Here is a 20,699-nt window from a genome sequence, read left to right on the forward strand (position 1 = left end):
GGGAGCACCATTCACCTTGCTTGTCAGACTGCAGAGTGTTCCAGAAAGAGCGCAAAATCATGGAATATAAGACCCTGGACCGGCTGAGCTATACTGAGGCCAAAAGGAAATATGACAGACTCCATCCCGTGAGAATGACATCTTCTTATGCAGCTGCTACAACAACTGTGCTAGCCCTATCAGTTTCGCGACTTCCAGCCAGCTCGATCAGCAGTAAGACTCCTCCTGCCCCCTTGCCCGTGGGGGGCTCTACCCAACCGGTTGCTCCTGCACCACCTACCTCAGGAGCAACCTCCTCCCACCCGTCGGGGACGTCCGTCCCCGCTTCTCAGCCGGAGAAGCATCTACCTTCTTCGGCTACTCTCGCCCGTAAGAGTTCCCTTGGGATCCTCCCTTCCCATGGTTCCACCAGCGGGAAGGATGACGGCCGCCAGTGGCATAAGTCCTCACCAGCGGCCGGGCGTAGGGCTTCACGATCCTCCTCTGTCCCAGAGACTGAATCGGTGAAGCCTTCCCAGCCGGTGAAACCCAAGGTTCAGTGAGAGAAGTCCAAGAGAAAGACCTCTAAGGCCAAAGAACTTATGGTGACACCAACCCCACCGCACCTTTCGCGCTCTGCGTCTGAGGATGAAGTCGAGATTCTGGCGTCCGCTGAGGACCTTGATCTCGCTGGTCCCTCAGACGCCATGGATGCCTCTTGCACAGGTACTGAATCGGTGGCAGTGGGTGAACAAGCGGCGTAAATTGCCTTCCCAGTCCTTTCACGCCTTTCTCAGCCATGGACAATATCATCCTCCAGTGGAACTGCGGCGGTTTTTTCCACCATCTAGCTGAGCTCCAACAACTTATCAGCCTTCGCCCTTTCTTCTGCATTGCTCTTCAGGAAACTTGGTTTCCAGCAATGCGAACCCCCGCCCTCCGTGGCTATCGGGGTTATTATAAGAACCGGGCAGCATATGAAAGGGTGTCAGGTGGCGTCTGCCTCTATGTCCTTCACACTCTGCACAGCGAGTCTGTCCCTCTCCAAACACCTTTAGAGGCTGTCGCTGTTCGGGTGTGGACGCCACAGGCTGTGACCGTCTGCAGTCTTTACCTTCCACCGGATGGTGATGTCTCGCAGCTTGTCCTGGCTGCACTGATAGCCCAATTGCCGCCACCTTTGTTGCTATTGGGCGACTTCAACGCCCACAACCCTCTGTGGGGTGGGTCAGTGGCAACAGGTCGAGGCGCCATCGTTGAGCATTTATTGTCGCAGCTCGATCTCTCGATTTTAAATGACGGTGCCTTCACACACTTCAGTGTGGCACATGGCACATACTCCGCCATTGACCTTTCAATCTGTAGCCCTAGCCTCTTACCGTCTGTCCAATGGAGTGTGCATGACGATCTGTGTGGTAGTGACCACTTTCCGATCTTTCTGTCACTACCACAGCGTCACTCTTCTGGGCGCCCTAGCAGATGGGCTATGAATAAGGCTGACTGGGACTTGTTCTCCTCCACTGCCGCTCTTGAGCCTCTCTCTAATGACGACATTGATGCGGTGGTTCAATCGGTCACCACCGGCATCGTTACTGCCGCCGAATCTGCCATTCCCCGCTCCTCTGGGTCCCCTCGGCGGCGGACTGTGCCTTGGTGGTCGCCTGAGATCGCTGCAGCGATTACAGATCGCCGGCGGGCGCTACAGCGTCACAAGCGACATCCCTGCATTGAACACCTGATCACCTTCAAACGGCTGCATGCGCGGGCCCGCCGCCTTATCCGCCAAAGCAAGCAGGAGTGCTGGGAGCGGTACGTGTCCACCATTGGCCTCCATGTCACTCCATCGCAGGTCTGGGCCAAGATTCGGCGCGTCTACGGCTATCGGCCACCTGTCAGCGTCCCTGCGCTCTCACTGAATGGAGCAGTTTGTACTGACTCCGACGTCATTGCAAACCACTTAGCAGAGCATTTTGCTATGAGTTCCGCTTCTGCGAATTACCCTAAGGCCTTCCGCTCCATTAAAGAGCGGATGGAACGTCGGAGCCTTTCGTTTCCCACCAACCAACCAGAATCGTACAATGTTCCATTCAGTGAGTGGGAATTCCGCAGTGCCCTTGCCGCTTGTCCTGATACCGCTCCTGGACCAGATAGCATCCACTGCCAGATGCTGAAACACCTCTCAGTGGACTGCCAGCGACGGCTCCTCGACCTTTACAACCGTATTTGGGTCGGGGGTGAGTTTCCGTCGCAGTGGCGGGCAAGTATCGTTATCCCCATTCTGAAACCAGGCAAGAACTCTTTGGCGGTGGACAGCTACCGCCCCATTAGCCTCACCAATGTTCTTTGCAAGCTTCTCGAATGGATGGTGAGCCGGCGCTTGACTTGGGTACTGGAGTCTCGGGGCCTTCTGGCTCCATCTCAGGGTGGGTTCCGTAAAGGCCGCTCCGCCGCCGACAATCTGGTGAGCCTGGAGTCGGCCATCCGTACTGCCTTTGCCCGCCGTCAGCACCTGGTCGCTGTCTTTTTCGACATGCGGAAGGCGTACGATGCGACATGGCGTGATCACATCCTTTCTACGCTTCATGGATGGGGTCTTCGGGGCCCTCTGCCAATCTTTATCAGAAATTTTCTGTCGTATCGTACCTTCCGCGTGCAAGTCACAGCCTCATATAGTTCCACCCACGTCCAGGAAAACGGTGTGCCACAGGGTTCTGTTTTAAGTGTCTGCCTGTTTTTAATAGCCATTAACGGGCTCGCTGCGGCCGTGGGAAATTCTGTCTCTGCTTCCCTGTATGCTGACGACTTCTGCCTTTATTACAGCTCTACTGGCATTGCAGCTGTTGAACGTCAGCTACAGGGTGCTATCCGCAAGGCGCAGTCTTGGGCTGTAGCTCATGGGTTCCAGTTTTCGGCAGCCAAGACCTGCGTAATGCATTTCTGCCGGCGACGCACTGTCCACCCGGAGCCGCGGCTTTATCTTGCCGGCGAACTTCTTTCAGTGGTGGAATCACATAGGTTTTTGGGGGTGGTTTTCGATGCCCGGTTGACTTGGCTGCCTCATATCCGGCAGCTGAAACAGGCGTGTTGGCGGCATCTAAACGCTCTGAGATGCTTGAGCCACACCCGCTGGGGCGCCGACCGATTTACCCTGTTGCGGCTCTACCAGGCGCTAATCCAATCCCGTCTGGATTATGGGAGCCTGGCTTATGGCTCAGCATCCCCCTCTGCGTTGCGGGTGCTGGACCCAATACTACACAGCGGGATCCGACTTGCCACTGGTGCCTTCCGCACCAGCCCTGTGGACAGCATCCTTGTTGAGGCAGGTGTCCCTCCACTGCAGGTACGACGCCAACAATTACTGGCTGCTTATGCTGCCCATGTTTTTAGTTTGCCCGGGCATCCAAATTACCGTGTCCTGTTCCCGCAGTCGGTCGTCCATCTGCCGGACCGTCGGCCCCGGTCGGGTTGTCCGATCGCCGTACGCGTCAAGGAGCTTCTCTGCGGGCTTGGGTTTTTCCCTGTTCCACCTCCTTTTCAGGCGCCTCTGCGTACACCCCCGTGGTGTGTTCCTCGCCCTTGCCTTCGGCTCGACTTGGCACAGGGCTCGAAGGACTCGGTCCCTCCAGAGGCCTTCCGCCGCCGCTTTTATTCCATCCTTGCCACGTATCAGCGCTCTGGAATTGTTTACACCGACGGTTCGATGGTTGCTGGTCGTGTTGGGTATGCGCTAACTCTAGGGGACCATTCCAAACAACGGTCCTTGGCGGCTGGCTGCAGCGTTTACACTGCTGAGCTAGTCGCCATCTTTTGAGCCCTAGAGTATATCCGCTCCTGCTCAGGTGAGTCCTTCGTGATCTGTAGCGATTCCCTGAGCGGTTTACGAGCTCTCGACCAGTGTTTTCCTCGTTCTCATCTGGTGATGGCTATCCGTGAGTCCCTGCATACTCTTGCGCGTTGCGGCCGCTCTGTGGTCTTTGTGTGGACCCCCGGTCATGTCGGTATCCCGGGCAATGAACATGTTGATCGCCTGGCGAAAGAGGCCACGTGTAAACCATCACTGGATGTTGGCCTCCCAGAGACTGATTTGCTGGCAGTCCTCCGCCGAAAAGTTTTTGCACTTTGGGACGCTGAATGGCGCGATCGGATCACACCCAATAAACTCCGTGCCATTAAGGAGACAACGACTGTGTGGCGGTCATCCATGCGAGCCAACCGCAGGGACTCAGTCGTCCTTTGTCGGCTCCGCATTGGCCACTCCCGGCTAACACACAGTTATTTACTGCGCCGGGAGGGCCCTCCTGTATGTCGCTGCGGGGCGGCTTTGACAGTGGCCCACATTCTGTTGGCCTGCCCCCTTTTAGCTGTGGTCAGGCAGACATTTGCGCTGCCTGATACGCTCCCTGCCGTTTTATCTGATGACCCTGTTATGGCTGCCTTAGTTTTACGTTTTATTAGGGCAGGGAGTTTTTATTCTTTAATCTGAGTGTTTCTGTTTTATTTTATTGTTTTGTGTTGATTCTGGCCTTTGGCCTACAGTTTTAAACTAAGTTTTTAATGTGTTTTCGGTGGATAGCTTTTCCATTTTTTTTTGTTCCTATGGTCGGCCAACCACCGTCACACTCCGTGTCATTTTATTTCGTTTTGTCTGGTCCTTGTCTGTTTCTTTTGTTCTGTGTCGTCTGTGTCCTATACCGTTGAACATTTTTTATTCTCTGTGGGTATTTTTAGTCTTTTGGAAAAAGGGACCGATGACCTCTGCAGTTTGGTCCCTTTGATCCTTAAACCAACCAACCAACCAACCAACCATCAGACTGTCGCCTCAAGAGGCGAAGCCACCAGCTACACAACCGGTAGACTGGAAAGGACAGAAGTAGTACTCCCACGAAGACATCCTCTGTCCCTCCAGCCAAGCACCATCTGAATCTTCCTGTAACGGGAAAGGCTCGAAGAAGTCCACCAAAGGCAAATGGTCTTCTCCTTTGTCAACTTGAAGATCCTCTTCGACGGTGTCGCCATGCGATAACTTAGCCCGGGCGGCCTCTATGTCACCGATGCACACCACCAACCATTTTTCAGTGTTGGACTCCACAGACCGACCGCATAAGCAAGCCAATGCTTCTGTGGACCCCATGGAGCAGGATCCTCCTGCTTCTGTGCCCTGTAGTGGTGATTCTTCTCAGTCTGGCACTCAGCAGCTGCTGAGGTAACACCACTACAGCTCTTCTTCATGGCTCTCCTCCAATGGAATGTTCGCGGCCTTCAGTCCCGCAAAGAGGATTTACAGCTGGTTTTAGCATTGCAGCGTCTCCTTGTATTCTGCCTTCAGGAAACAAAATTGTGCCCTTACGACTGCTCTCAGCTTTCACATTTCTTATTGGTTCGTTTTGACCTTCCCCTGAGGTTGACATTCCACCTGATGGGGGTGTCATGCTGCTTGTACAGGATGACATTCATAGTTAATCCATTTCCCTGACTACCCATCTTCAAGCTAGGGCAGTTCGCCTGTTCCTTCCCACTGACCTTTTCCCCCTGTATCACTTATGTCCCTCCGTCATTCAATGTCACCAGGACAGACTTACTTCAGCTTATTGGGCAGCTCCCTCCCACATTTTTGCTACGCAGTGGCTTTAATCCGCATCATCCCCTTTGGGGTTCTCCCAGGACCTGTCAGAGAGGTGCCCTCATGGCTGACCATCTTAACCAACTTAACCTCTTCTGCCTTAACACTGGAGCACCTACTTTCCTTTCTGACTCCTCGCACACCTATTACCATTTGGACCTATCCTTCTGCAATGCCCAGCTTGCCCTTCGCCTTGATTGGCTTGTTCTTTCTGACACCTACTCGAGTGAACATTTCCCCCCGTGCTATCCATTTGCTGACTCCTACCCCATGTGCATGCACATCCAAATGGCAGCTTACTGAGGCTGACTGGCAGCTTTACTCCTCCCTGGTGACCTTGGCAATCTCCAAAGAACAAGATTTCCCCAGTTGCAATGACCAGGTGGAATATCTCACAAACGTTATCCTTACTGCTGCAGAACGTTCCATTCCTCGCACTTCCTCCTTACCACATTGTGTCCCAGTCCCTTGGTGGACTGAGGCATGCCGCGACGCAATTTGCGCATGGGGACGTGCTCTCCGCATTTTTACCTGTCATCCTACGCTGGCAAACTGCATTCATTATAAACAAATGCATGCAAAGTTTCGTTGCATTCTTCGGGATAGCAAAAGAGCTAGCTGGATTACATTCACTAGTTCTTTTATAAGTTCTACCCCTTCCCCTGTCATGTGGGCCAACCTCCACTGGCTCTCTGGGACCAAGATCCACTCCCCAGTTTCTGGCCTGACAGTAGAAGACGATGTCATTGTAGACCCTATTGCCGTCTCCAACACCTTGGGCCACCATTTTGTGGACATTTCGAGCTCTTCCCACTATCGCCCTGCCTTCCTCCATCGGAAATGAGCGGAGGCGGCTCGGCTGATACCGTTCTCTTACCCAAAACATGAGTGTTAGAATGCTACCTTTACTATGAGGAAGCTCAGTTCATCCCGTTCCTTCACTCCAGGGCCAGACACCATCCTTATTCAGATGTTGCAGCACCTTTCGCTTGCGGGCAAGCACTTTCTGCTTAACACATACAACCGCATCTGGGCAGAGGGCAAATTTCCCAGATGTTGGTGTGAATCCACCATCATACCCATACCTAAGCCCGGTAAGGAAAGAAACCTTCCTTCGAGCTATGCCCCATTTCTTTCATCAGCTGGGTTTGCAAGGTGATGGAACATATGATTCATACCCAGCTGGTATGGTGGCTCGACTCTCGCAAATGTGGATTTCAAGTGCGGTGTTCTGCAGTTGACCATCTTGTTACTTTGTCCAACCATGCCATGAATGGTTTTCTGTGGAAATCCCAGACTGTGGCCATGTTTTTCGATTTGGAGAAGGCCTACAACACCTGCTGGAGAATTGGTATCCTCCGTACTCTTTACGGATGGGGCTTCCGTCGCCAGCTGCCCTCTTTCATTCAGGAATTTTTAAAAGACTGATTTTTCAAGGTGCGTGTGGGTTCTGCCTTGTCGGACACCTTTATCCAGGAAAACGGTATGCCTCAGGGCTCCATCCTGAGCTTTGCCCTCTTTGCTTCCACCATTAACCTTATAATGGCTTGTCTCCCGTCAGGCTTCTCCAGCTCCCATTTTGTTGACGATTTTTCCAATTGTTGCTATTCTCTACAGACCTGTCTCACCGAGTAGCATCTTCAGAAATGTCTTGATCATCTTTCCTCCTGAAGCATTGACAATGGCTTTTGTTTTTCCACTGATAAAACCGTCTTTATAAATTTCTGGCAGCACAGTTGGCTTCTCCCACCATATTTACATCTTGGGCCTGCTGCCCTACCATTCATTGAAAATATGAAATTCCTGGGGCTCATGCTCAATAGGAAACACTCTTGGTTCTCCCATGTGCCTTACCTGGCAGCCCACTGTACGCGGTTCCTTAGTGTCCTATTTATTATATTTTAATTAATTTATTTATTTAAGAAATTTGTTTAAGAAAATTCTCTGCTTCTTATTTATTTTTGGTATTTTTAGTTATTGGTTTTTATTCAGATTTTAGCTTCAGTCTTTTGAAAGCTGAAGAATATAAATCCTTGGTTTTAAATACCACAGGAGAGCTAGATATATGCCCCGCAGCGTCAATCTCACTGATACTCTTCGTCAGAACTGCTCCATCAGAAATCTCTAAAATTTTTATTTCGCTACGAAGATCATTCAGCACAACTAGGTGCTATGTTGTATGATGTGTATGGATTGACGTGTCTAACTTTTTTATCAACAAAAAGTTTGTTGCTTCTTCTCTCGAAGAATATTGACCATGAAAAGATGCAGACCTTGAATGCGTATTAATTTCTTGAATTTGTTTATTGTGCCATTGACTAACTAAACATTCACAATGAGCTTAATAGCGTCACACAACAGTAACAAAATCTCTCCAACGTAAAACACATCCGATCTCTGTAATCACTTCACACAGAGTCCCCAAATATACATATGTGGTTACTTATTCCAGAGAGGTGTGTCTGTAGCATGGAACGTCCAGTTCTCGCAGGCAGTTTATACTACTCTCGGCATTAATAATTTGCCGCACCTGAGTCAAAGTTTTTCACCATTTATGATCCATTGCACCTACATTTTCTCAATGGTACTTCCTGGGGTGCCGATCGAACCACCCAACTCTGTTTGTACCGGTCCCTTGTCCATTCAAAATTTGACTATGGGTACTTTGTTTATGTGTCTGTGTGTCCATCCCTCTTATGCCGTCTCAACACTATCCACCATCCATTTGGCCACTGGTACCTTTTACACTAGCCCGATTGCCGATTGAGAGTCTGTATACTGAAGCTGCTGAACTACCACCGTCCTACCACTGTGACTTTCTCCTCAGCAGGTATGCATGCCGTTTGTCTGCCATGCATGGCCACCCATCCTATGCCTCCTTCTTTGATGATTCCTTTGATCGCCAGTATGGGGCGCGTCCCTCTTCTCTGTTACCTCCTGGAGTCGGTTTTCGGCTCGTGATACAGCGACATAACTTCACACTACCTGCAACTTTCCTGGTGGGTGTGAACCCTTCACCAACTTGGGTTTGTGGTGCAGCCCACGTTAACCTTCATTCACTTCCTAAGGACACTACTCCAGCCTCGCTCTATCACCTTCAGTTTCATGACCTTCGCATGGAACTGTGCGATAGTACCTTTGTATACACTAATGGCTCTCGGACTGACCGTGGGGTTGGGTGTGCCATCATCATTGGCACCCGTGTCTTTCAATATTGGCTTCCGGCACACTGCTCAGTATTTACAGCCAAGCTCTTCGCCCTGTGTCAGGCCATAGAGTACATCCAGCGACACAGACCTTTCAATTGTGTCCTCTTCTCAGACACACTCAGCGCCCTTCAAAGTCTATGTGCGCTGTACACCACCCATCCCTTAGTGCAGCGGGTCCATGAAAACTGTCACTTGCTCAGTCTTGGTAGAGCCAGTGTGATGTTTCTGTGGGTTCCTGGTCATGTCGGTCTGCCAGGAAACGAGGCTGCTGATGCTGCTGCCAAGGCTGCAGTCCTCGTACCTCAGCCCACTAGTTCCTATATTCCCTCCCATGATCCTTGTGTTGCTGTCTGTCAGGAGGTGGTGTCCCTTTGGCATTGCCAATGGTTCTCCCTTCACAGGAATAAGCTCCGGCTTATCAGGCCTCTCCCAGCAGCTTGGACGACCTCCTCTCAGCCCTCCTCTCGGGAGAAGGTCATTTTAACTATGCTGCATGTTGGGCACTGCCTTTTTAGCCATCATCATTCGATAAGTGGCACTACCCCACCACTTTGTGCACACTGTGCCAAAGTTTTAACTGTCCGCCACTTCCTGATGGAATACCAATTTTTTAACCATTTACATTCCAGCTTGGTTTGGCCGTCTGAGTTATCTGCCATTTTAGCAAATGACGCACAGGCTATCGACTGCATTTTACTTTTTATCTGCCAAAGTAATATTGCGAAGGCTATTTAATTTTTAGTTTTGGACCTCCATTTCTGTACAGTGTCTTTCTTAGCCCTTTCTCCACGTGCCTTTTTTTAGCTGTTTTCTCTTATGTCAGTTGGGACTAACATACAGTCACTTTTTAACTCCTCTCTGTCTTCGTGTTCTATAGTTTTGACTTGGGTGTGTATGACCCCAGTTGTTTTTTGCGCCCTAAAGCAAAACAAAACCAAACCCACTACTGCTTGCATCATGAGCAGTTACACCTCAGTATGGTTGCAGCGCCCAATGACAGTGGTCGAATGTGTGCATGTTGTGCTTGTGTGACTCTGTGCGTGCTTTCAACTTGACTAGATCTTGTTGCTTGAAGCTAAAATATATAGCAGTCTTTTTGTTGTGCCTGTTTCCAGCTCAACATATCCTGTATATGGTGAGTAGCAATCTATCCTTAACATAATACTGTTCTTATTCCATCCTGTATTTTCTGTCATTTGAATTTATAACATTATACATTTAATTTTTTCATGCACAGGTCACTAGCACAATACTCTGCATTTATAGTTGAAATATTCTTTAGTTGCATGGGCATATGTAGTAATAATGAAAAACACTAATAACACAATACTTTCGATTTTACTTTTACATGACTCTGTTATTCATTTCTGGCCATATGGACACTTTGCTGTAAGCCATATCTTAAGGTCTCTCTTTTGTCTTTTGGCCGTTAACTTTTTGAATTCACTGTGCTTCTTTGATATATGGACTCCTTTCCATTAGTCTAAGTGAAAAGTCTTCCTACCTCCTTGTACTTTAACCATGAAATTCCATCTTTCTGCTAGTACCATGCAATGAGTCCAATATATATTATCTGTAATGTTTCTGATTATAGATGTTGCCTATAGATGTAGATGTTAGATTAGTACACACACTTGATGTTTCCAATACCCAATTAAAGTACTACTGACCACAGGAAAATATGAGTATTCACTGGAAAATAAAATTTGTACAAACATGTGAAACATCAGTAGAAAATAAAATATTTTGTTTGTAGAGATTTAACAGTATTATTGATGTATATAACTTTTTCATTTTAACAACAAGGCCTTTTGTATGTCTGTATACAGTTTTAATTTATTTTCATATGACCAGTAATAAAAATAAAAATGTTGTTTTTACTAAAAATTATTATTCAGTATTTGTTAACTCACACGGAATTTAAATAAAAGTAAGAAAAAGGTTATTGTTAATTAAATTTGAACAAGTTACTTTATGACTGCATAACTCTTACTCTGTACGCTAAGTTACCTGTGGCAGTGTTTAATAAGCTGCAGTCCAATTTATGAGTGATGGCAGTTTACGCAGGTCGAGGCACAGGCGATAATTGCATTGTTGGCAGTTCCAAGTGACAGTTGCAGTATGCACATGCATGTGCTTTGTACATGAAGAAAGTCCTTTGAATTATGTCTCTTTCACTTGCCTATGTAGTATTTCACTCTTACCACAACCATCAGTGGTGTCAAATTGCAAAAAATTGAATAAAAATTTACTAAATAACTCACTCTCTTCACATTGGCTACTACATTCACAGCGATTGCTCAAAACACTACTGAATGCTCATTGACAGTGCAGAACAAGCTGAAACTCGAATGCCTTTGTTTGTGATTCAAGCTATAGAAACGTTTTGTACTTAACTGTACTCTGAAATATTCCAAATTTAAAAGCAATTTTTTGAGATTGTGGTTATAAGATTTTAGGAAATTGATGTATTGCCTTTGACCGTCAAGTCCTATAAGCATCAAGAAAATCAAAGATTACCAGTCCATGAGGTCCACTTGTAAGTTTATTTCAAGATTCAAGTATAAATGTGAATCAGACCACACTCCATATTTTGGCTGATGGTTGATGAAATATGGTTTTACCAATTTGACTAAGAGGTTGAGTAGCATTCATGCATCAAGATATTTCACAATAATGTTCGTTCAAAGGAATTGTAGAGGCCAAGGAGCATAGGTAAAAGAAGAGTGTCCTTATACATTGCGCACTATTGTATTTAAAGGGAATACGAGGTCTGTTCAAAAAATTCCAGAACATTTGTAATTTAGCACCAGTGGTGTGTTGGAGCAAAATATTGTTGATATCCCTGGACACTCCTGTGTTTAATGTGTAACTGCTGGAAGTTTCATTGTTGTATGTCAGTTAGTTATTGTTCAGTGCTGTATTGAGTATAATGTTGTGTTGCACAGTTTGAAAATTTCGAGATGGCTGAGTTAGAGGAGCAATACGTATGCATTAAATTTTGCATGAAACTCCAGAAAACCTTTACACGGACATGCTGAAGTTGCAGTAAGCCCACAGTGATGAGTGCTTAAGCCATACTCGGTGTTATGAATGGTTCACACAGTAACATTTCAATTGGATCATGTCATTAAATCCTGACACAGCATCTTGGAATGCATTGTGTTGCCACAAAATTCATCCCACAGCTCATTAATCAAGACCAGAATGACCTTCACCTCACAATCTGTGAATAGGTTTTAGATCACACAAATGAGAACAAGATGTTCTTTAAGAGAATCATAACTGATGATGAGACATAAGTCTACAGTTATGATGTTCAGACAAAAGTTCAATTTTCACAATGGGTCAGGGAAGGTCCTCAAAGTCCAAAGAGAGCTCATCAGGTGAGGTCTTATGTCAAAGCCATGCTGATAGTTTTCTTTGACTTTGAAGGATTAATTCATCATGAAATCGTACCACAGTGACAAACTATCAATCGATGGTACTATCAAGACGAGTGCGAGAAAATGTAAGAACGAAACGGCTTGAAATGTGGCGAGACAATTCATGGCTCTTGCTTCACGATAACGTGCCTGCACATTCATCCCTGTTGGTGCATTACTATTGCACAAAAAATGAAATTACTGTGCTGCCTCATCGTCTGTACTCTTCAGACCTGGCTCCTGGGAAAATTTTTATTTCCAAAGTTGAAAACCTGTTGAAAGGATGAAATTTTGCAATGATAGATGAGATAAAAGAAAATTCGCAGATGGCGCTTCGTGCGATCCAGCAAGAGGCTTAGCAAGACTGCTGCCAGAAATGGGGACGGCAGTGGGAGCTGTGTATCAATTGGGAGGAGAGTACCATGCACAATAAGTAAAAGGTAAGCATAGAAAAATTTTGTGGATAAAGTTCCAGAATTTTTAGAACAGACCTCGTATTATAGTAAGTTTGATTGGTGTGCTGATTTATACTTTCCTAATCGTTCTGAAACAAGTCCAATGTTGTAGCTAAAGGGTGGTCTTTTACAACACATTCTTACCGTATAAGTGCGAAAACAAAGCAAAATGTTTATCAACAGTCTTCCAAAGAGAGGATGTTATGGCTCTCTATGTATGTATGTATGTATGTATGTATGCATCTATCTATCATGAGGGAAGCTCTGGTATGTGCGACTTGAAGGAGTACACATAATGTAATTCAGTAGATAAAAAATCTACTCACCAAGTGGCACAGAACCCGTGCTTGAAAGGAGGTGATAATTATGCAAGCTTTCAGAGGCAGTGGCTCCTCCCTCCGGCAGCAGGGTTGGAGGGGAAGGAAGAGGAGTGAAGGGAAAGGACTGGAGAGGTCTAAGAAAAGGGGCAGATTTTTCAAAAGTCATCCACAACCGTGGATCAGGGAAGACTTACCAGACAGAATGAGATGGAATTTTAGCAAAACATTAAAAAATAACCCTGTATATTGTGAGTGGCACAGTGATCAAAACATTTGATTTGAGTTCAGGAAGAAGGGGGATCATATCCACATGAAGCCATCATTGTGTAGATTTCCTGCTGCTCCCCTCTGTCACATGAAGCAAAGCCAGGATGGTTCTTTCAGTGAGATCATGGCCTTCTTACACCATTGTTCATTTGAAGTAGTACTCAATCTCTATCAATTTCAGTATCAGAATGGTGTTGAACTGGAAGCTTTCTTGTTTTCTTGAACAAGGCACTCCTAATTCATGTTTGTCTCTTGTGATTACCTTCCATCTAGTGGGGTATAACGTGTTCTGCGTGAAAATAAATTTCTACTACAGTTGCAATGTTATTGATTCTTTTGTGAGTGTTTCTGTACTAACAATAGTGCGGGATTGTTTTTAAAGCCTTCCAGTGCTGGAAATATTGTGCCCCCTTACTGATATTTCCCATAACATTGAGTGTGTCGTCTGTAAGTAAAGCAGTGTCTGTCTCACAGTACTGCGTGGGAAGTATCTCCATCTATAGTGCCACACTTGATGTTTTATCTTTGGATTATTTCATTGAATAGTGGAATGAAATTACCTAGGTTATGTGGAAAGAAGGTATTTGCAGTTATCTCAACCCTTGACATGTTATTTTGATTAATATTACAGGACTTGAGTAACCATTCTGATAGATGCTCACACATTGAGATAGTGAACAATGTCAGAATAAGAAGTTTCTTATATAATGTAAAAGTATTTGTTAAAGGAAGTATTAATTTTTCATGTTTCAGAACAGAACTGTTTTGTGCCTAAAACTCAACTTATGCAGAAGTGGCTTAACAAAGTTTGGAATTGTATGAGCAAGTGGGAGTACTGGAATTACTCTCCAGTAACTCAACGGCATTTGCTTGTAGTTTTGCTTGAGAAACTCCTTCCACATTTGGAAAAACCACTGCTTCTTACAGACTATTTTATTGACTCTATGGATGTGGGTAAGTATCCAAATGTACTTTCCATATGAAATGTGCTTGTGCTTCTAGCATCCTAGTTGGTGTCAGACAATGGAATTAAATCTATGTGAATGATATTATCTGTTGACAACTGTGTATATGGGTGTGGGGGGCATGCATGGTAGAACCAACCTCATTTGACACTTGGAGAAATTTATTTTCTAATAATTAAGTCTTTATTGCTTTGTGTTTTGTATACAAAAAAAATCTGAAGTGTACTGTTTCCTGACGAATAACTTATTTGATCTGGTTAATTAATTTGAAGTGAAGTAACCAAATCTAGTTTCACAGAACGACATTTTTTCAATGACAATCTGTTTCAAACCTGTCAGTGAACACAGCGCCATTTCAACCAGTTTCTGAGCAAACTCGCTAAGGGAACTGCATGAAACATGTGTTTGGAATCGGGTATACCTCAGAAGGCCATTGCTCACAGAAACATATTAAGTTGCTTGTGTTCAGTAGACCAAACAACGTAAAAATTGGATGTAGCTGACTGAAGGCAAGGAGTGTGGACTAGTTTTCAAATGTTTCAAGGCATTGAATGCGCCAGTGGGCATTTAACCCACAATACTTGTTGTGTGTAGTTCAGGCAGAAGTGTGCTTTTTTTAGGGTGTTTTCTGGCCCAGTCATTCAGGTTTCGTGAACATGGACCTGGGTGTTTATTTCAACATTCTAGTGTTGCCCATTCTTCTGTTTCTTCATGATGACTACTCCTTTCTTCCAAGATGATAAAAGCCTTGTTCAGCAGTCTGCATACATACATTTATGGTTTTACAAAAAGACATGCACACTATGACATCTCAGTTGGACAAATTAATCACTCAATCTTAATCCCATAGAAAATGACGGGAATTATTTGGAACAACAGGTGAACGTAGCAGTCAAGACACCTGCAATTTAGTGGTTCTACAGGGCCTAATCATGAGTGTGTGGCTTCACCTAGATATGGTTTACCTGAAAAAACTATTGGACTCATTTCCTCTTCAAATTTAAGTTGCTATCCAGACTTGAGGTGGTGTTACGTAGTATTAGCATGATGCCTTTTGGGGGGACTAATCTTTTATCCAGTTTGCTTATAATGGTAAAATAAATGTGTAAGTCACTTGTAGAAGATGACTGTCTCCATGAAGCTGAATGAATCAAGTGTTTTTTTTAAGACAGGGAAATTTATTTGCCTTTACACAAACTTTCCCCTTAGATTTATCATAGTTGCGAAGTTTGTGCATTTCAGTCTGAGCAATAACTCTATGTGACCAGATAGATATTTCTGTGCAGTTTTCATTACATCTGTTTTATTTCGTCCACGTATTGTCTCCACATTCCTGTCTTCCTAAAGGCACCGATTTCGCTCTGGAACTCTGTCACTTTTTACTACCTCAGTAGTGACCAGTAAACTGTTTAGTAGATGTAAACAATATTTGTGTAAGCTTTCGCCATTTATATTTGTTGAGATATGTACCTTTCTTTACAACTAAGCACCTGTTGTGGATGTTTAACTAAGTTGGGGGACACCCACACTTGCCAGTACATTTTTTACAGTTAAAAATCGCAGTAAAACACTTTGAAAGTTTGTAATACCTGTATTTCTACTCTTTAGACACAAAGCAATTAGGTCTGGGACAACACAAAATGGAAGTTATGGTATATTCTGTGCAGAAAGTACAATTTCCTCCTGCATCTTTAAGAGAAGTGGTTACTTAGAAGCCTAGTAGCCGTAAATTTTGAAGCAGCTGTTGAAATCAACTGTGTGATGTGTTATAGGTAGGGACAGGAAAATATTGTTGGATTTCATGACTAATTTCAGTGTTATTTTCTGCCAATTTCAGTGTTGTTTTTGCTAAATTTGTTGTTATTTGTTATGACTGGTAAGGGTTCTGCAGAACCCTCATTCTCCTTATTCTTTAGAACATAACTACACACACATTACTCAAGCCTATTTGAGTAAATAGTCATTACTTGAGAGTAACAATCTAATTTATTGCCATATTTAGATGCAATAGACCTTTTCAATGTAAAGGATCTCAAACAACTCTGTTATGTAATATCCAGCAGTGTTTTTCTGTGGAAGGCTTCTGCTTAAAGGATTCCCTGGAGTAACAATGGTGTTTGAGGTTGCTCTTCTACATTGGTCCTCATGTCAGAGCATGACCCACTGCATTCACAACAGTACATGAAAGCCAATGAATACCTCAAACAGAAATTACAAAATACAGCCAGAAACTTAATCTAGTACATGTTACAAATCAAGTTCACTGCATTTATTGACATCATAGATCACATTTATTTAAATTATTAAAAAGGAGTAATATATGTTAGATATAACCAATTAAATAAAAGTATTAATTTGCAATTTCAGTAGAAAGCATTGTTATAACTGCAAAGTTCTGTTCTGAGACATTATGTTACTCATCTGTCAACACTTCACTGTAGTCTGGAAACAGCCACCCAGAGTGTAAAATTGAACACAGAAGACAAACTACCTTCATCACAGCACCTGACATTTGACAATGCCCATATACCCTTCTGATATGGGAAGTTGCTGTTTCACTAAATTATGAAGGGAGTCGTACATGGCTGAGATTTGCCATTCAAGGTATGCATAACAGTCTCACTGCCATGTCAGCTTTAGTAAAGTTCATCATCATCATCCTATAACTAAAAGAAAAACTTAGAACTGTGAACACAGTTTACATAGATCTGCAGCAGTAAGAGTTGTTAGCCTAATTTGAAGGTGCAACTGTTTCCTTCACCTTTGCCTGAAGTATTCGTCCCTTCATAGTTCTCAAAAGTTTCCTGGTTTATCGCCAAAACTTAACTTTTCCACAATAATGCCACTGTCTTCATTTTTAACTTGGAGTACAGATAAAGTTCTGACCTGGCAATTTCATATTTCCTGATATTTTTGTGGAACAGATTGTGCCACAAACAAAGCAGTCTGGGAAGATCTGTAAGGTGAACTGCACACTTTTTGTAATACGTGAGTATAAGAATGAAACTAACCAATTACAACACTTCAGCTTCACTATTAAGTTACCCGACATAGCACCCACACCTTTTAGTTCTTTCAGCCACTCAGAGAATTGGACACACAAAATCATGCAAATGTGTTCCTGGCAGTAAAAGAGAACACTAACAAAGTTTATTTCAATATGTATCCAATTTTATTTTTACTGTTTAATGACTGAAGTTTGTGTCGACTGCATGATTTGTTGGGTAGACAGGGGCCTGGGTTAGGTCGAAATGTGATCAGATACCTTGTTGATTTACATGATTCAATAAATAATGTGCTGAATTTGGTGTTTTTCGTATTTATACTTGTATACCATGTAAATATGTAGTTTAATTAATGCGTCACATTAACAATTTCTCAAAACAATATGACTTTTTTGTGCAATCAGACTATGCAAAAGAGTCAGGAGATTTCATGGCGGTAACTAAAACCCTTACTGGAATGGTGATCGTTGGAAACTGAATATTTTCATTTGAGGTCACATCTAAAGCCATAGTTCTTTACACAGAAAATCAGCTGTCATCATACACAATTCTCAGCATTGATTACACACAATTGTTAGCATTCACAAGAAGAGACAAAATCCACTTTCAGCATTCAGTAATTGTCTGTGGTGTCGCCGCCAGACACCACACTTGTTAGGTGGTAGCTTTAAATCGGCTGCGGTCCATTAGTACATGTCGGACCCACGTGTCGCCACTGTCAGTGATCGCAGACCGAGCGCCACCACACGGCAGGTCTCGAGAGACTTACTAGCACTCGCCCCAGTTGTACGGACGACTTAGCTAGCGATGCAACACTGACGAAGCCTCGTTCATTTGCAGAGAAGATACTTAGAATAGCCTTCAGCTAAGTCAATGGCTACGACCTAGCAAGGCGCCATAGCAATTGATAGTTATCGTATGAAGCATGTCTCATCAAGAACGATACCTCACGCCATCCTGCGTGAGTTTAAGCGCGTGCCTTTCGGTTACCCGTCACTGTGGACTGGCTGTCTTGTCAGTCCACAACATTGTCAGTTACCAATATTAGTAAACTGCTATCCTCAGATTTACATTTTGCTCTCGGAAATAGGGAAAAGCCAGATTTTGTAAAAAAAAAAAAAAAAAAAAAAAAAAAAAAAAAAAAAAAAAAAAAAAAAAAAAAATACTGATTTTGCATTGTGTTGATATAAATCAGAGATTTCAAAGAATTTTTTCTTAATTGTTGATGCAAAATTTTCCTATTCCTAGTTATACGATACTGTAGAAGTGAAGAGAATATTAGTTCACCACAGCACATGAATACGTCAACAGCTGTTCTTGAATTATATCTGTGAATTAAAACAATTTCTTACCTGTTCTTCTTGCATTAATTTTTTTAAATGACCAGTACTGGTTCAACATGAACCATTTTCAGATTCATAGACAACAATATAATAATTAATTAGCAAATATTTTACGAAATACAAAATGTTACCATACTATGCCAACATCAAATGCATCGAAACTTTCCTGAATGTATTGGTTACAAGAGTCCAACTATCAGCAGCCACATGATAAAACAGTGACTTGGTAGAACCCACACTTTAGCATAGCTGCTGACATATGGTATATTTGTCACATTTGAATAACACAGCCATACTGAATTAATAGTAAATTTTGTTGTTTGATGTGAATAGTGTTCTTGGACGTACTTAATTAAAATTTATTTATTTTATTTACACGTCAAGTTCCATAAGACCAAATTTAGGAGCAAATCTCCAAGGTCATGGAACGTGTTAGTACATAAAATTACAACATAAAATTAATAACAGATAAAAATAAAATTTTTATGAACCCGAAAAAAGTCAATCCATAAGTTTAAGTAAACACAATCATCAATACAACAAGAATCTGCTTAATTTTTCAAGGAACTTCTCTACAGAATAGAAGTGACCCATGAGGAAGCTCTTCAGTTTCGAGTTGATAGTGCATGGATTACTGCTAAGATTTTTGAATTCAAGTGGTAGCTTATTGAAAATGGTTGCAGCAGTATACTGCACACCTTTCTGCACGAGACTTAAGGAAGTCCAGTCCAAATGCAGGTTTGATTTCTGCCGAGTATTAACTGAGTGAAAGCCTCTTATTCTTGGGAATGAGCTAATATTGTTAACAAGAAATGACAGTAAAGTATATATATGTTGAGAGGCCAATGTCAAAACACCCAGACTCATGAACAGGGGTCGACAAGAGGTTCGTGGACTTACACCACTTATTGCCTGAACATTCATTTCTGAGCCAAAAATATCCTTTTAGAATGGGAACAGTTACTCCAAAATATAATACCATATGACATAAGTGAATGAAAATAAGCAAAGTAGACTAATTTTCGTGTCGAATGATCACTCGCTTCAGACCCGTTCACATAGTAAAAATGGCAGCATTAAATCTTCGAACAAGATCCTAATCGTGGGCTTTCCATGACAGTTTCCTGTCTATATGAACACCTAGAAATTTGAAGTGTTTGGTTTGATTAATCATATGCCCATTATCTGAAATTAATGCGTCAGGTCTTGTTGACTTGTGTGTTAGAAACGGTAAAAACTGAGTCCTACTGTGATTTAGTGTTAGTTTATTTTCTGCAAGCCATGAACTTAGGTCATGAACTGCACTATTTGAAACCAAGCCAATGTTGCACAAAACATCGTTTGCTACCAAGCTAGTGTCATCAGCAAACAGAAATATTTTATTACCCGTAATATTAGAGGGCATATCATTTATATAAATAACGAACAGGAGTGGCCCTAATGCTGATCCCTGTGGCTTGTCAAGATTAAGATATATTATCTGTGATGTTGCTGTGGGACTGTCTTCTCTATGGCTTGCTTTTTCATGTGATAACTGTTTTGATGTTGTGCTGTGAGACTGCCAGTTGCCTGCCAACGACAACCATAGGCAGAGGGCCACATAGGAGGGCCCCCACCCATCACCGTTGTCAGGCACAGCACATACATTCTAGCTGTCCCACCACACATTTCTTGTCCCCTATCATCTTGGATATCCATATGCAACAATCATCACTGTAGTAAGTCATCATAAATGTTAAAATAGACATTACGATTGACTTCAGTCTGTTCATTCAAGATCGTATTTTGATCTTGCTTTTTGCGAGTGGAAATTTCAAGTTCCTCCAAGACATTAAGGAGTCATCCCTTTTTGGACCTGTGTATGATTTCCAAATTTTGCCCAGTGTTTGTGATTGAGTGCTGTAAGGTTTCTGTATACGCACCAAATTCTGTTTTGTTCTGAGAGTATGTGTGGTCCTTCCCATTTGCCCTATGTACTGTTTACAGTAATCATTGCATTTAATCCTCAGCACACTTGAATCCCGAAACTCATTCCTAATATTACCAATTTGATGGCAGAGCTTGTTGGTGTGTGACAAGCATCATAGGACATTCCTGTGAAAGAAATAATA

At 43.5% G+C, this 20,699-nt stretch overlaps 1 protein-coding gene across 2 annotated transcripts in view; it reads left to right on the forward strand.

Annotated features, from left to right (window-relative positions):
• The window catches only part of LOC126413612 (nucleolar complex protein 4 homolog A), a 146,794-nt gene that overhangs the window by 61,887 nt on the left and 64,208 nt on the right, over positions 1 to 20,699 (forward strand). For both annotated transcript variants that reach the window (XM_050083278.1, XM_050083279.1), the window contains exon 5: positions 14,029 to 14,229. In XM_050083278.1, the coding sequence (XP_049939235.1) occupies positions 14,029 to 14,229 (201 nt within the window). The remainder of the gene's footprint in view (positions 1 to 14,028; positions 14,230 to 20,699) is intronic.

Source organism: Schistocerca serialis, chromosome 1 (genome assembly GCF_023864345.2).
Source record: "Schistocerca serialis cubense isolate TAMUIC-IGC-003099 chromosome 1, iqSchSeri2.2, whole genome shotgun sequence".
Classification (NCBI taxonomy): Eukaryota; Metazoa; Arthropoda; class Insecta; order Orthoptera; family Acrididae; genus Schistocerca; species Schistocerca serialis.